Here is a 15549-nt window from a genome sequence, read left to right on the forward strand (position 1 = left end):
CTGCCCCGGTGTTGGTTGAGGGGGAGTTGGAGTATGTGGTGGAGAAGATTTTGGATTCTCGTATTTCGAGACGGAAACTCTAGTACCTGGTCAAGTGGAAGGGTTATGGTCAGGAAGATAATTCCTGGGTCTTTGCCTCTGATGTTCATGCTGCCGATCTGGTTCGTGCCTTTCATTTGGCTCATCCTGGTCGGCCTGGGGGCTCTGGTGAGGGTTCGGTGACCCCTCCTCAAGGGGGGGGGGTACTGTTGTGAATTCTGTTGTCAAGCTCCCTCCTGTGGTCATGAATGGTACTTCGGCTGGTTCTGTCCATGGTCTTCCTCTGGTGGTTGTGAGTGGGGCTGCGGCTTCTGAGTTTCCTTCCACAGGTGACGAGGTTAATTCGTTAGCTGGCTGCTCTATTTAACTCCACTTAGATCATTGCTCCATGCCACCTGTCAATGTTCTAGTATTGGTCTAGTTCGCTCCTGGATCGTTCTGGTGACCTGTCTGCTCCTGCAGAAGCTAATTTCCTGCTTGTTTTTCTCTTGTTTGCTATTTTTTCTGTCCAGCTTGCTATTTTGATTTTGTCTTGCTTGCTGGAAGCTCTGAGAGGCAGAGGGGGCGCCTCCGCACCGTGAGTCGGTGCGGAGGGTCTTTTTGCGCACTCTGCGTGGTTTTTTGTAGTTTTTGTGCTGACCGCAAAGTTACCTTTCCTATCCTCTGTCTGTTCAGTAAGTCGGGCCTCTCTGTGCTAAAATCTATTTCATCTCTGTGTTTGTGATTTTCATCTTAACTCACAGTCATTATATGTGGGGGGCTGCCTTTTCCTTTGGGGAATTTCTCTGAGGGTAGGTAGGCTTTATTTTTCTATCTTTAGGGCTAGCTAGTTCTTTGGCTGTGACGAGTTGCATAGGGAGCGTTAGGAGCTATTTCTAGTGTGTGTGATAGGATTAGGGATTGCGGTCAGCAGAGTTCCCACGTCCCAGAGCTTGTCCTGTATTATTGTAACTATCAGGTCTTTCCGTGTGCTCTTAACCACCAGGTCCATTATTGTCCTAACCACCAGGTCATAACAGTGGGTATAATCTGGTTTAGGCCACTGTAACCCCTGGTACATTCTGGCCCGGAGGGTTATAATCTGGCGTAGGCCACTGTAACCCCAGGTATATTCTGGCCAGGAGGAGTATAATCTGGCCTAGGCCACTGTAACCCCGGGTATATTCTGACCCTGAGGAGTATAATCTGGCCTAGGCCATTGTAACCCTGTGTATATTCTGGCCGGTGGGCTATAACCTGGCCTAGGCCACTGTAACCTCAAGTATATTCTGGCCCGGAGGGGTATAATCTGGCCTAAACCACTGTAACCCCAGGTATATTCTGGGCGGGGGGTATAATCTGGCCTAGACCACTTTAATCCCGGGTATATTCTGGGTGGGGATGTATAATCTGGCCTAAGCCACTGGACCCCCAGGTATATTCTGGGTGGGGGCTATAGTCTGGCCTAGGCCACTGTAACCCCAGGTATATTCTGTGCGGAGGGGTATAATCTGGCATAGGCCACTTTAATCCTGGGTATATTCTGGGAGGGGGTATAATCTGGCCTAGGCCACTGGAACCCCATGTATATTCTAGGCAGGGGTATAATCTGCCTAGGTCACTGTAACCCCGGGTATATTCCGGAGGCGTATAATCTGGTATAGGCCACTTTAACCACAGGTATATTCTGGGAGGGGGGTATAATCTGGCCTAGGCCACTGTAACCCCGGGTACATTCTGACCCGGAGGGGTATAATCTGGCCACGAACACTGTAACCCCGGGTATATTCTGGGCAGTGGGGTATAATCTGGCCTAGGCCACTGTAACCCTGGGTATATTCCTTGCGGGGTGTATAATCTGGCCTAGACCACTGTAATTCCGGGTATATTCTGGCCCGGAGGATTATAATCTAGCCTAGGCCACTGTAACCCTGGGTATATTCTGGGCGAGGGGTATAATCTGGTCTAGGCCACTGGAGCTCTGGGTATATTCTGTCCTGGAGGGGTATAATCTAGCCTAGGCAATTTAACGCCACTGTAAACTTTGATATATTTTGGCCCAGAGGGGTATAACCTGGCCTAGGCCACTGTAACCCCGAGTATATTCTGGGCGGGGGTATAATCTGGCCTAGGCCACTGTAAGCTTGGATACATTCTGGCCCAGAGGAGTATAATCTGGCCTAGGCCACTGTAACTCCGGCTATATTCTGGGCTGGGGGGTATAATCTGCCCTAGGCCACTGTAACCCCGGGTATATTCTGGGCAGGGGGTATAATCTGGCCTAGGCCACTGTAACCCCAAGTATTTTCTGGTCGGGAGAGGTATAATCTTGCCTAGGCCACTGTAACTCCGGGTATATTCTGGGCAGGGGGGAATAATCTGGCCTAGGCCACTGTAACCCTGTGTATATTCTCGGTGGGGGGTATAATCTGGCCTAAGCCACTGTAACCCTGGGTATATTCTGGGTGGGTGGTAGTCTGGCCTAGGCCACTGTAACCCCGGGTATATTCTGGGCAGTGGGGTATAATCTGGCCTAGGCCACTGTAACCCTGGGTATATTCTGGGAGGGGGGGTCTAATCTGGTGTAGGCCACTGTAACCCTGGGTATATTCTGGGGGGGTATAATCTGGCGTAGGCCACTGTAACCCCGGGTATATTCTGGGTGGGAGGGTATAATCTGGCCTAGGCCACTGTAACCCTGGGTATATTCTGGGTGGGGGGTATAATCTGGTCTAGGCCACTGTAACCCTGGGTATTTTCTGGGCAGGGTGTATAATCTGGCCTAGGCCACTGTAACCCCGGGTATATTCTGGGCGGGGGGTATAATTTAGCCTAGGCCACTGTAACCCCGGGTATATTCTGTCCCGAAGGGGTATAATCTAGCCTAGGCCACTTAACACCATGTATATTCTGGGTGGGCGGGTATAATCTGGCCTAGGCCACTGTAACCCTGGGTATATTGTGGCCCGGATGGGTATAATCTGGCTTAGGCCACTGTAACCCCGGGTATATTGCAGCCCACAGGGGTATAATCTGGCCTAGGCCACTGTAACCCTGGGTATATTCTGGGCGGGTTGGTATAATCTTGCCTAGGCCGCTGTAACCCTGGGTATATTCTGGGCGGGGGTGTATAATCTGGCCTAGGCCACTATAACCCCAGGTCAGGGCCGTATTTGCCACTAGGCACTTGAGGGCACGTGCCTAGGGCGGGAACAAGCGGGGCGGCACCTGAGCAAGGTTTGTTTTGTTTTTTTATACTAGTCCTGGCTCTGGCTGTGCGTCCCTTCCTGAAGACATGGGGCGGCAGAGCGGCAGCCAGAACACGTGGTGCTGGTGCTGACTCTCCCTACTCTCCCTGCTGAGACACAGTGATGCCACTGCTCACAGCCTCACTGGTGCCCGGCCGGAATGTGACTGTGACTGACTGCTGAGGTGGAGCGGCGGCGCCCTGTGTCCCGACCCTGGGTCATGTCCTGGACTTACATTGCTGGCCTGGAGGACTCGCAGACAGTAGAGCAGTACATACATAGTAAGTAGTGTACACTGTCTCTGTCTGTAATGATCTCCCTCCTTGCTCCTGCCCGCGTGCTGCCTGCTACACGGCTCTGTCTGTGACTCACCTCACGGTCCTCACCCCTTCCCTTCCCTCATATTCCTCAGCCTCGTTCCTGCCTGTAGTGCCTGAGGCTGGAGGAGCCATGAAAACAGTCAGCAGCCCTTAATGTTTGATGTTTGATCTTTGCTCCCGGCAGACGGACTCAGAGTGAGTGGTGGGGGTGAGGTATAATACACCCCCACTCACTCTATCTGGGTCCTGGGAGCAAATATTGCCAGTGCTGGTGTGTGTGGCTGTATGGTATCTGTGTGTGTCTGCGCGCGTGCGGAGCTGTATGTGTGTGTGTGTCTGTGCGGTGCTGTGTGTGTGTGCAGAGCTGTATGTGTGTGGGGATGTATGTATGTGTGTGTGCGTGCGCGCAAAGCTGTATGTGTGTGCGAAGCTGTGTGTGTACAGAGCTGTATGTGTGTGTGAAGGCAGTGGAGCTGTATGTGTGTGTGTGTGTGTGCAGAGCTGTGTGTGTGCAGAGCTGTGTGTGTGTGGAGCTGTATGTGTGTGTGGAGCTGTATGTGTGTGGAGCTGTATGTGTGGCGGCGCTGTATGTGTGTGTGTATGTGCAGAGCTGTATGTATGTGAGCAGAGCTGAATGTATGTGTGTCTGTGGGGTGCTGTGTGTGTGGGGCTGTATGTGTGTGTGTGTGCATGCGCGCAGAGCTGTATGTGTGTGTGTGGGGCTGTATTTGTGTGTGCAGAGCTGCGTGTGTGTGTGCGGGCAGCAGATCTTTATGTGTGTGTGTGCGCGGAGCTGTGTGTAGGGCTGTGTGTGTGTGCAGAGCTGCGTTTTTGTGTGAGGAGCTGTGTGTGTGTGCATGGAGCTGTATGTATGTGTGCGTCTGTGGGGTGCTGTGTGTGTGCGGAGCTGTATGTGTGTGGGGCTGTATGTGTATGTGTGTGCGGGCAGCAGAGCTGTATGTGTGTGCGTGCACACAGAGCTCTGTGTGTGTGCAGAGCTGTATGTGTGTTTGGGGCTGTATGTGTGTGCAGAACTGTGTGTGTGCAAAAAACTGCTGGATCTGCCGCGAATGGTAAAAATCGCTGATGTGAAAGAAGCCTAAGTCACTGCCGACAGTGTCTGAATTAGTGATACTCACAAATGGGAGAGGCAGCACGAAGAGTGCCTAGGGCAGCATAAACTCTAAATATGGCCCTGCCCAGGTGGGCAGGGGGTATAATCTGGCCTAGGCCACTGTAACCCCGGGTATACTCTGGGTGGGGGGTATAATTTAGCCTAGGCCACTGTAACTGTCACGAGATTGTATGAAATATGAGTTTGGAGTTTGCCTGTCAGACCCATGCTGCAGGCTAAAAAGCCCTCCCTTCCCTCTGTGTTTCTGGCCATTAATTCCAAGCTTGGAGCAACTTACTCCCCCCCTCCCATCTGTCAAGCTATAACTGGTATAGAAGTTCTCCAAAATCCATGAGGGTCTTCGTTCTAATATGATATGATATTGGGCCAACGACTTGGGCTAGGAGAATAATAAATACATATTGCTAACGTCCATCGACAGATCGGTCCACCACTGTAAGCAGGAGCCTCCAAGTCCAACAGGGACAGAGTACAGATTTCTCGGGAACTGAGTGTCCCTACTAGCTCAAATTTAGTATCTATAGAGATCAAATCTTAATACAAGATGAATGCTGGGTGTAATATGATTCTGACATGTTCTGTAGCGGAGATACAGGCATTAGACAAACTTGTGTGAAATTTACTAAGACTGAAGAGAGAGGAGGGTCTGGGTAAGCCAGCCCTGTTGGTGATGTCACAGGCTGCGGTTTATAAGTTTTTGCCAGACCCCCAGCAGTTTAGTTTTCACCTGAGGAGCCTGACTGCCAGTCCTGATGCACTGGGACAGATGGAAACTCCACCCACTAGCCTGGTTGCCTGCAATGCTCTGAACACATGTAAGTGTTGATTTCTCATGTAATCCCTGTTTTTTTATAATTAACTTTGTTCATATTTTCAATTGTCTCATATTGTAACATCTTTATATGCCTTCTTTATAAACACTGCCGTCTTTCGGAGTAAAATATATAATAATTACTAGTTTTCGTTCTTCCTGCTCTAAAAAGTACCCTAAGTCTTCTGAAGGGAATTCCGCTACTGTTTTGGGTTAGCTTCGGACCCGTTTTAATCGAAGCTGGTGGCAGCATACCTTTGTACTGGGTAGTTGGGAGTCGTTGTAGCGACTGCGGCGTTGTTAATTATTGTTCCTGCCTGAGCGGGAGTATTTATATCGAATCGCCGCAGCATACCCAATAGCCAGTACATAGCAGGCAGCCTTTCTGGCGACTAATTACCCTAGGTGCAGTACCTAGTCTGACCTGAGAGAAAGGGGGGTGCCAGAGAGCTGCAAGTTTCAAGTGGAACTGTAAGCGGGATATACATAAATCCCTGCAGTTCATGGTATATTGAAGAGCAGTGGGATACCTAAAATAAGCCCCTGCTGTAAAACAAGAGGTCAATAGCCTTGTGTTTTTTCATCACATTGTAGCAGTGGAGGGATAACTAAGATAAGCCCCCCTGCACATGTGATAGCTGTCTGTTGGCCTAAAGTCACCCCGATCCATGACGTAGGGGTGACGGTCACGGTGTGAATCGTGACAGTAACCCTGAGTGTATTCTGGGCGGGGGTATAATCTGACCTAGGCCACTGTAATCCCGGGTACATTCTGGGCGCGGGGGTATAATCTGGCTGGTTACACCGGGATCCATCTCTAGTCCCAACTGTGCCAGGTACAGCGGACAGTCCTGGATTTGGGTCTACGCCCGGCAGTCTCAGGCGTCTGCTGAATGTCCCTCACTGCCAGCGCCGCCCTGACAACTCTTCCTCCTGCAGGAAAGAAAGAAATGTGAAATTGGCGTGGATTGGGGCATGGTCAGGACCGTTGCCAGAATGTGCATGGTCCATCCCTCTACCTGGGAGGTATCTGGATGTACGGCTATATCTATCTATATAATCGTCTAAGGGGTATTTCCATCTGTTTGTCTTTCTGTCCGTCTGTAACGGAAGTCCCGTGACAGGCTTAATCCTGCCACAAATTGGACCCTCCCTACTCCCCTCCAGTCAGTGCCAGTGTGTCGCCCCATCCCGGACCAACTTTTTACTATTGACGCTGCCTATGCAGCATCAATAGTAAAAAGATATAATGTTAAAAATAATAAAAAAAATAAAAAATTGTGCTATTCTCACCTTCCGACGTCCACCGATGCGCGTGATGCAGCCACCAGCTTCCGTTCCCAGAGATGCATTGATAAGTCATCTGGGTAATTTCGCAATGCATTTCTGGAAACGGAAGTTGGCGGTCACATTGTGCACATCGGGACAGCTTTGTTGGACTCCGGAGGGTGAGTATATAACTATTTTTTATTTTAATTTTTTTAACAGGGATATGGTGCCCACATTGCTATATACTATGTGGGCTGTGCGATATACTGTGTGGGATGTGTTATATACTGCGTGGCCTGTGTTATATACTACTTGGGCTGTGCTATATACTATGTGGGCTGTGTTATATACTACGTGGGCTGTGCTATATATTACGTGGGCTGTGTTTTATACTGCCTGGCTGCTATATACTACGTGAGCAGTGTTATATACTGCTTGGGCTGTGTTATATACTGTGTGGCCTTTGTTATATACTGCGTGGGCTGTGTTATATACTACGTGGCTGCTATATACTACGTGGCTGCTATATACAACGTGGCTGTGCTATATACTATGTGGCTGTCTGTGTTACGTGAGCTGTGCTATATACTATGTGGCTGCTATATACTATGTGGCTGTGCTATATACTATGTGGCTGGCTGTGTTATATACTATGTGGGCTGTGCTATATACTATGTGGGCAGTGTTATATATGCAGTGCCCCAGAGTCCTGGTCATTGCAGTAATGTCGTTCTTCCACCAGGGGGAGTGATGTTATGTCTGATGGCACCAAAGTAGTTCACCCTACCAGGTATCACAAAACACACAACACACTTCACACTCCAGTCCACCAGGGGGAGCAAAGGTTCTATCTACTAGGCCACTCCTCACATAGGGTAAAACTGGTGGGTTGGATAGAAAGTTAGTCAGAGTTGGAAGGAGAAGCTGAGTGGAGGGAGTAGGAGTAAGAAGGAGATACCTGTCAGGCAGACAGAGGGAAAAGAAGGAACATCGGAGGCTCAGCAAGAGAGAAAGTCACGGAGCTGCGCCTGCCCCACGTGCGCCAGCATCCTAAGAAAGGACATGAAGAGAATTGTGTTGTAGGGAGTGAGACATGAAGTCACGGCAAAAGGAGAACAAAAAACCAGAAGGAGTCCTGTCCTGGGAGAGGCTGCCTCTTTCTGGAGCACGGACTGGTGGCCGGGACACCGAGGGAGTAATAGTCTCTACGCTTTACTTCAGAGACCGACAGGACAATCAATTCCAAGTTGGCTGCCCGACCTCAATACCTAAGAAGACACAGGTGGCAAATTGTGGGGGGCAGGGCGTCTCTAGGGTACCTATAAACAAGCCTCAGGCCATCAGTCATACGGGTTTGTCCTATCCATACCAACTGGGGGACAGAGAGGAAGACATAACATCTACAAAAGTTGTGAAGACCTTACCGAGTTGCTCAGCAGGGAGGTACTACAACACATGGCGCTAGTAGGAAGGCTACTGATTTCCACCTGGATAAGGGGACTCTGGAAGTGTCATCAGACTGGCTGGACTCTGCCTACCCTGTAATCCGGTACTCTGGACTGCGGATGCCAAAGCCTTCAGTAAAGGTAAAGAGACTGCACCCTTTGTGTCCTTGTTATTAACTGTGCCTCACACCATCACCATCTACACCTCTAGGAAGCCCTGGGGAGACACTTCACCTGTGGGAAGGTATACCATCTAGCTGCCATCACATCACCCCAGTGGACCCCTAAGCAGCGTCGGTCACCCTGACCGAATACCACAGGTGGCATCACGAACCTTATTCCACATGAACTCTGCCTTTTAAGTGGGCGCCCCTCATAGGGCCACAGTCCGGGTCGGGCCACCGTGACATCCCCGCTGAGGAACTGAAGGACCCGGTACCGAGTACCCCATTGCCCTTACATGGGGGCGATCCTTATACTGCTGGGGCTGTGCTATATACTACGTGGCTGTCTGTGTTACGTGAGCTGTGCTATATACTATGTGGTTGCTATATACTATGGGGCTGCTATATACTACGTGGCTGTGCTATATACTATGTGGCTGGCTGTGTTATATGCTTTATGGCTATGTTATATACTACGTGGCTGTGCTATATACTACATGGCTGGCTTTGCTATATACTACGTGGGCTGTGCTATATACTATGTGGGCAGTGTTATATACTGCGTGGGCTGTGCTATTTACTACATGGCTGTCTGTGTTACGTGGGCTGTGTTATATACTACGTGGCCTGTGTTATATACTGCGTGGGCTGTGAAATATAGTATGTGGGCTGTCCTATATATTACGTGGGCTGTGTTATATACTACATGGCTGCTATATACTACGTGGCTGTGCTATATACTACGTGGCTGTCTGTGTTATGTGGGCTGTGCTATATACTATGTGGCTGCTATATACTACGTGGATGTGCTATATACTACGTGGCTGTACTATATACTTTGTGGCTGTGCTATATACTACGTGGCTGTGCTATATACTACATGGGCTGTGCAATATAGTACGTTCGTTGTGCTATATACTACGTGGCTGTGTGTTATATACTATGTGGCTGTGTTATATACTACGTGGCTGTGCTACATACTGTACTACATGGGCAGTGCTATATACTGCGTGGGCTGTGCTATATACTACGTGGCTGTGTGTTATATACTACGTTGCTGTGTTATATACTACATGGCTGTGCTATATACTATGTGGCTGTGCTATATACTACGTGGCTGTGCTAAGGAAGACGTACATACATACATACATATTCTAGAATACCCGATGTGTTAGAATCGGGCCACCATCTAGTGTATTACAGATTAGCCTTATTACCTTCCTACAGTGTGACCCCACTGTGATGTCAGCCCCGTCCTCCAGGTACAAGGGAGAAACTGATGGAACTATAAACTCTTCATTCTCCTAATGTCTGCCCTGTTCTGTCTCCTCAGGTCACCTGGCGGATACGACAAGAGAGAATATTATTATTATAATAACATTATACAGAAGACGTGCATTCCATTATACAGCATTGTTTTTGCTCTCGGGATTATCGGTAATGGATTAGTCATCTGGATTGTCGGATTCAGGATGAAGAACACAATCAGTGCCGTGTGGTTCCTCCACCTGGCCATCGCGGACTTCCTGTGCTGCTCATCTCTCCCCCTGAGAATTTCTGACTGGGCTGCATATTTCTCATACGGCACAGATGCTTCACATTGTATAGTGAACTTTGTTCTGTTTAATGTCAACATGAGCGCCAGTGTTCTCCTCCTGACGGCCATGAGTATTGATTGCTGGGTGTCCGTCATGTGGCCATTCTGGGCCAAAGTCCATAGATCTCGTAACCTGGTGAGAATCACTGCAGCGATCATCTGGGGCCTGAGCTTCACTGTGGCCGGTGCACTGTATTACGTGTATACAATCCATGTAGGTTCTCTAGGTGAATGGTGTGTACATTTTTATTCCAGATATCCTTATAACCCAGAGTTACGTCGGACCATTCACCTGATCAGATTGGTTATAATGTGTGTGATCCCGTTTCTCATCATCGTCACCTCTTATGTCACCATTTTGTACAAACGTAGAAAAAGTAAGAGATCCCAGAGATCTCAGAGATCCTCCAGGATCATCACCGCTGTTATATCGTGTTTCTTCATCTGCTGGTTTCCGTATTACATCTGCCCACTAATATACTGGCATTTTACAGATTACAAAGCAAAAGCATCCTATTATACAGATTACATAACATTCTATTATTGGCATCGCATGACATTCCATATAGTTCCCACTATCGTTACCAGTCTGGCTTGTCTGAACAGCTGCCTGAATCCGATCATTTATGTGTTTCTGACTCCGGATTTCCAACACGGTTTCCTCAGATCCATCCCCTCCAGGCTAGAAAGAGCCTTCGGTGACCATCCTAATGACCTGAGCAGAGAGCGAGGAGACACAGGAGACACTCGCCCTACTGCTGTGTAATGGATATTCCTGGGACCTCCTCTATGTCACACCTCTTAACCCCTTGGAGACTGAGACATTTTTCCAGTTTCCTTCCTTTTTCCTTTCCAAAAATCATAAAACATTATTTTCCCATGAAGGACTGATTGTGCAGGCTGAAAAGTAATAATGAAAGTCTCCCTTCATGTTACCACATAATGTGCTGAAAAAATGGGTGAGAAAATAATTCCAAGTGAAGTGAAATGGTGAAAAACAAATTGTAATTCCGCCATATTAATAAAGTGACCCAGCAGACCACATCAATTAACCCCTTCACCACCTTGGGTGTTTCTGTTTTTTGCCCCATGACTTTGTTATTTTTCATCACTATGGCCGTGTGAGGGCTTGTTTTTTGCGGGACGAGTTGCACTTTCGATTGACGCCATTGGCTTTGCCATATAATGTACTGAAAAATGGGAAAAAATCAAAACGCAGGGAACTTTTTTTTAAAAAAGTGTAGTTCCACAATTGTTTTTTATTTTTTTTTACTATGTTCAGCAAATGCTAACACTGACCTGCCATGATGATTCTCCAGGTCATTCTGAGCATGCAGATACCAAACATGTATACCAGGTCGGACTGGCCCACCGGAACATTCTCCAGTGGGCCCTGGCACTGACATCTGCTGGCATACAGGGTCGGCAGCTGCTGAGGGCCCCCGCTGCCTCAGGGGCCACAGCCAGTGGTGTGTGACTAATAACGGCACACCACACAGCTGCTATGGGGCCTGTCAAGGGGTCTGCCCAGCACCAGCAAGCAGCAGCAGAGGAGCAGCAGGTGACAGGAGGCAGGAGACGGATGTTGGCTAAAGCTTGTGCACTCTGCTAAAGAGAAATGAACTCATGGGCGTGGAGAGCAGTGAATATTCATTTCACTTTAATAGCTGGCAGTGTCAGGGTAGAATGTGAGAGTGAAGGGAGGGGCCGTCTCACAGCACAGCACAGTTTAGATGGCGCGGGGGTCAGGAAGATGTCTGCAGCCCTGTCTGTGTCCCCTCCTACTCATCATGACTGCTCCTAAACCACTGTCCTGGGATCTGCACAAGTGAATCAGCAGGACCTGGTAAGTATAAATACCGTATATACAGTCATGGCCAAAAGTATTGACACCCCTGCAATTCTGTCAGATAATACTCATTTTATTCCTGAAAATGATTGCAAACACAAATTATTTGGTATTATTATCTTCATTTAATTTGTCTTAAATGAAAAAAACACAAAAAGAATTGTCCTAAAGCCAAATTGGATATAATTCCACACCAAACATAAAAAAGGAGGTGGACAAAAGTATTGGCACTGTTCGAAAAATCATGTGATGCTTCTCTAATTTGTGTAATTAACAGCACCTGTAACGTACCCGTGGCACCTAACAGGTGTTGGCAATAACTAAATCACACTTGCAGCCAGTTGACATGGATTAAAGTTGACTCAACCTCTGTCCTGTGTCCTTGTGTGTACCACATTGAGCATGGAGAAAAGAAAGAAGACCAAAGAACTGTCTGAGGACTTGAGAAACCAAATTGTGAGGAAGCATGAGCAATCTCAAGGCTACAAGTCCATCTCCAAAGTCCTGAATGTTCCTGTGTCTACCATGCGCAGTGTCATCAAGAAGTTTAAAGCCCATGGCACTGTGGCTAACCTCCCTAAATGTGGATGGAAAAGATAAATTGACAAGAGATTTCAACGCAAGATTGTGCGGATGTTGGATAAAGAACCTCGACTAACATCCAAACAAGTTCAAGCTGCCCTGCAGTCCGAGGGTACAACAGTGTCAACCCGTACTATCCGTCGGCATCTGACTGAAAAGGGACTGTATGGTAGGAGACCCAGGAAGATCCCACTTCTTACCCCAAGACATAAAAAAGCCAGGCTGGAGTTTGCCAAAACATACCTGAAAAAGCCTTAAACGTTTTGGAAGAATGTTCTCTGGTCAAATGAGACAAAAGTAGAGCTTTTTGGGCAAATGCATAAACATAGAGTTTACAGGAGAAAAAGAGAGGCATTCAAAGAAAAGAACACGGTCCCTACAGTCAAACATGGCGGAGGTTTCCTGATGTTTTGGGGTTGCTTTGCTGTCTCTGGCACTGGACTGCTTGACCGTGTGCATGGCATTATGAAGTCTGAAGACTACCAACAAATTTTGCAGCATAATGTAGGGCCCAGTGTGAGAAAGCTGGGTCTCCCTGAGAGGTCATGGGTCTTCCAGCAGGACAATGACCCAAAACACACTTCAAAAAGCACTAGAAAATGGTTTGAGAAAAAAGCACTGGAGACTTCTAAGGTGGCCAGCAATGAGTCCAGACCCGAATCCCATAGAACACCTGTGGAGAGATCTAAAAATGGCAGTTTGGAGAAGGCACCCTTCAAATATCAGGGACCTGGAGCAGTTTGCCAAAGAAGAATGGTATAAAATTCCAGCAGAGCATTGTAAGAAACTCATTGATGGTTACCGGAAGCGGTTGGTCACAGTTATTTTGGCTAAAGGTTGTGCAACCAAGTATTAGGCTGAGGGTGCCAATAGTCTTGTCTGGCCCATTTTTGGAGTTTTGTGTGAAATGATCAATGTTTTGCTTTTTGCTTCATTCTCTTTTGTGTTTTTTTCATTTAAGACAAATTAAATGAAGATAATAATACCAAATAATGTGTTTGCAATCATTTTCAGGACGAAACTGAGTATTATCTGACAGAATTGCAGGGGTGTCAATACTTTTGGCCATGACTGTATATACAGTATATAATAATAATAATTTTTATTTATATAGCGCCAACAAATTCCGCAGCACTTTACAATTAAGCGGGGACATGTACAGACAATAAATTCGGTACAAGTTAAGACAATTTAAACAGTAACATTAGGGGTGAGGTCCCTGCTCGCAAGCTTACAATCTACAAGGAAATGGGGGGAACACAATAGGTGAAAAGTGCTTGTTATTTCAGGTCTGGCAATTATAATAAATAGGGATTTTCATATAAAGCTGCATGATCCGGTCATCAGCCCGTGTGTTTAAGTGCAATAGTCAAGTATCAAGTGCAGTTATCATGTGCATGGAGGGAGTGGAGACAGATGAATAGTAGGGTGCAGATAATATTTGGAAGGAGGGAACAGGACAAAGTTACTTTATTGAGTAGTTGATTTGGTAGGCTTGTTTGAAGAGATGGGTTTTTAAAGCGCGCTTGAATAAGTCGGGGCTAGGTATCAGTCTGATCGTCTGGGGAAGTGCATTCCAGAGAGCTGGCGCAGCACGAGAGAAGTCTTGGAGACGGAGGTGCGAGGTTCGGATTACGGGGGATGTTAGTCTTAGGTCATTTGTAGAACGGAGGGCACGTGTGGGGTGATAGACGGAGGTGAGAGAGGAGATATAAGGCGGTGCAGAACTGTGGAGAGCTTTGTGGGTGAGAGAGATGAGTTTATACTGGATGGACCCTGTAGTGAATGGGTAGCCAGTGTAATGACTGGCACAAGATGGAGGCATCAGTGAAGCGGCTGGACAGAAATATGACCCTGGCTGCTGCATTTAAGATGGATTGGAGAGGAGAAAGTTTGGAAAGAGGGAGACCGATCAGAAGAGAGTTGCAGTAGTCCAGACGAGAATGAATAAGAGCGACAGTAAGAGTCTTAGCAGTTTCATAGGTGAGAAAAGGTCGGATTCTGGAAATGTTTTTAAGATGCAGGTGACAGGAGCGAGTGAGTGATCGGATATAGGGAGTAAAGGAAAGTTCGGTGTCGAATATCACCCCAAGACAGCGGGCATGCTGCTTGGGAGTTATGGTTGAACCCTCCAGGGTAATTTCGATGTTAAGTAGAGTGAGGTTAGTAGAAGGGAGAAACACAAGAAGTTCAGTTTTGGAGAGATTTAATTTCAGATAGAGGGAGGACATGATGTTAGAGACAGCAGACAGACAATCCTTGGTATTTTGAATTAGGATAGGGGTGATGTCAGGGGAAGAAGTGTATAATTGGGTTTCATCATAGAGATGGTACTGAAACCCAAAACTGCTAATTGTTTGTCCAATAGGGGCAGTGTATAGAGAGAAGAGGAGGGGGCCCAGGACTGAGCCCTGCGGAACCCCGATAGTAAGGGGACGAGGAGAGGAAGAGGAGTCGGCAAAAGATACAGTGAAGGAGCAGTCAGAGAGGTAGGAGGAGAATTAGGAGAGGGCTGTGTCCTTGAGGCCTATGGAGCGGAGCATGGTGAGAAGGAGCTGGTGATCCACAGTGTCAAATGCGGCAGAGAGATCCAGGAGAATCAGCAGGGAGCAATGACCTTTGGATTTAGCCGTTATTAGATTATTAGAGACTTTAGTGAGAGCAGTTTCAGTGGAGTTTAAAGAGCGGAAACCAGATTGTAAGGGGTCAAGAGGAGAGTTATCCGAGAGATAGCGGATTAGACGGGAGTGGACCCAGTATAATGTATATATAGTATATAGTGTATGTTTCTATATGTATAAAGTATATATAATGTGTACATGTATAGTGTATATCTGTGTGTATGTGCTGCATATATAGTTCTGTAATTGTAGTGTCGCCATAATAGGGATCAGCAGTTTATGTCTAATGCCTGTGCTTTACATTAGGGCCTGTTCACACTGTCATTACTGCGCCTGGTGGGTTCTGCCTGTATTCCCTGTAGAGCCATAGATTGCAATGACAGGAATGGAGTTCACATGAATTCCACGTGATATATTTTTCCTGAACGAGTCTGTCTGTCCCAACAGCTACAGAAAAGTGGACACAAGAAGAAAAACACAAACTGAGACT

General features: G+C 47.4%; 1 protein-coding gene across 1 annotated transcript in view; it reads left to right on the plus strand.

Moving 5' to 3' along the window:
* LOC138666553 (C3a anaphylatoxin chemotactic receptor-like) overlaps positions 1-10773 on the plus strand; it is a 77001-nt gene extending 66228 nt beyond the window's left edge. The window contains exon 2 of the mRNA XM_069754759.1: positions 9744-10773. Within this exon, the coding sequence (XP_069610860.1) occupies positions 9744-10773 (1030 nt within the window). The remainder of the gene's footprint in view (positions 1-9743) is intronic.
* The last annotated feature ends 4776 nt before the right edge of the window (positions 10774-15549 follow it).

Source organism: Ranitomeya imitator, chromosome 2 (assembly GCF_032444005.1).
Source record: "Ranitomeya imitator isolate aRanImi1 chromosome 2, aRanImi1.pri, whole genome shotgun sequence".
Classification (NCBI taxonomy): domain Eukaryota; kingdom Metazoa; phylum Chordata; class Amphibia; order Anura; family Dendrobatidae; genus Ranitomeya; species Ranitomeya imitator.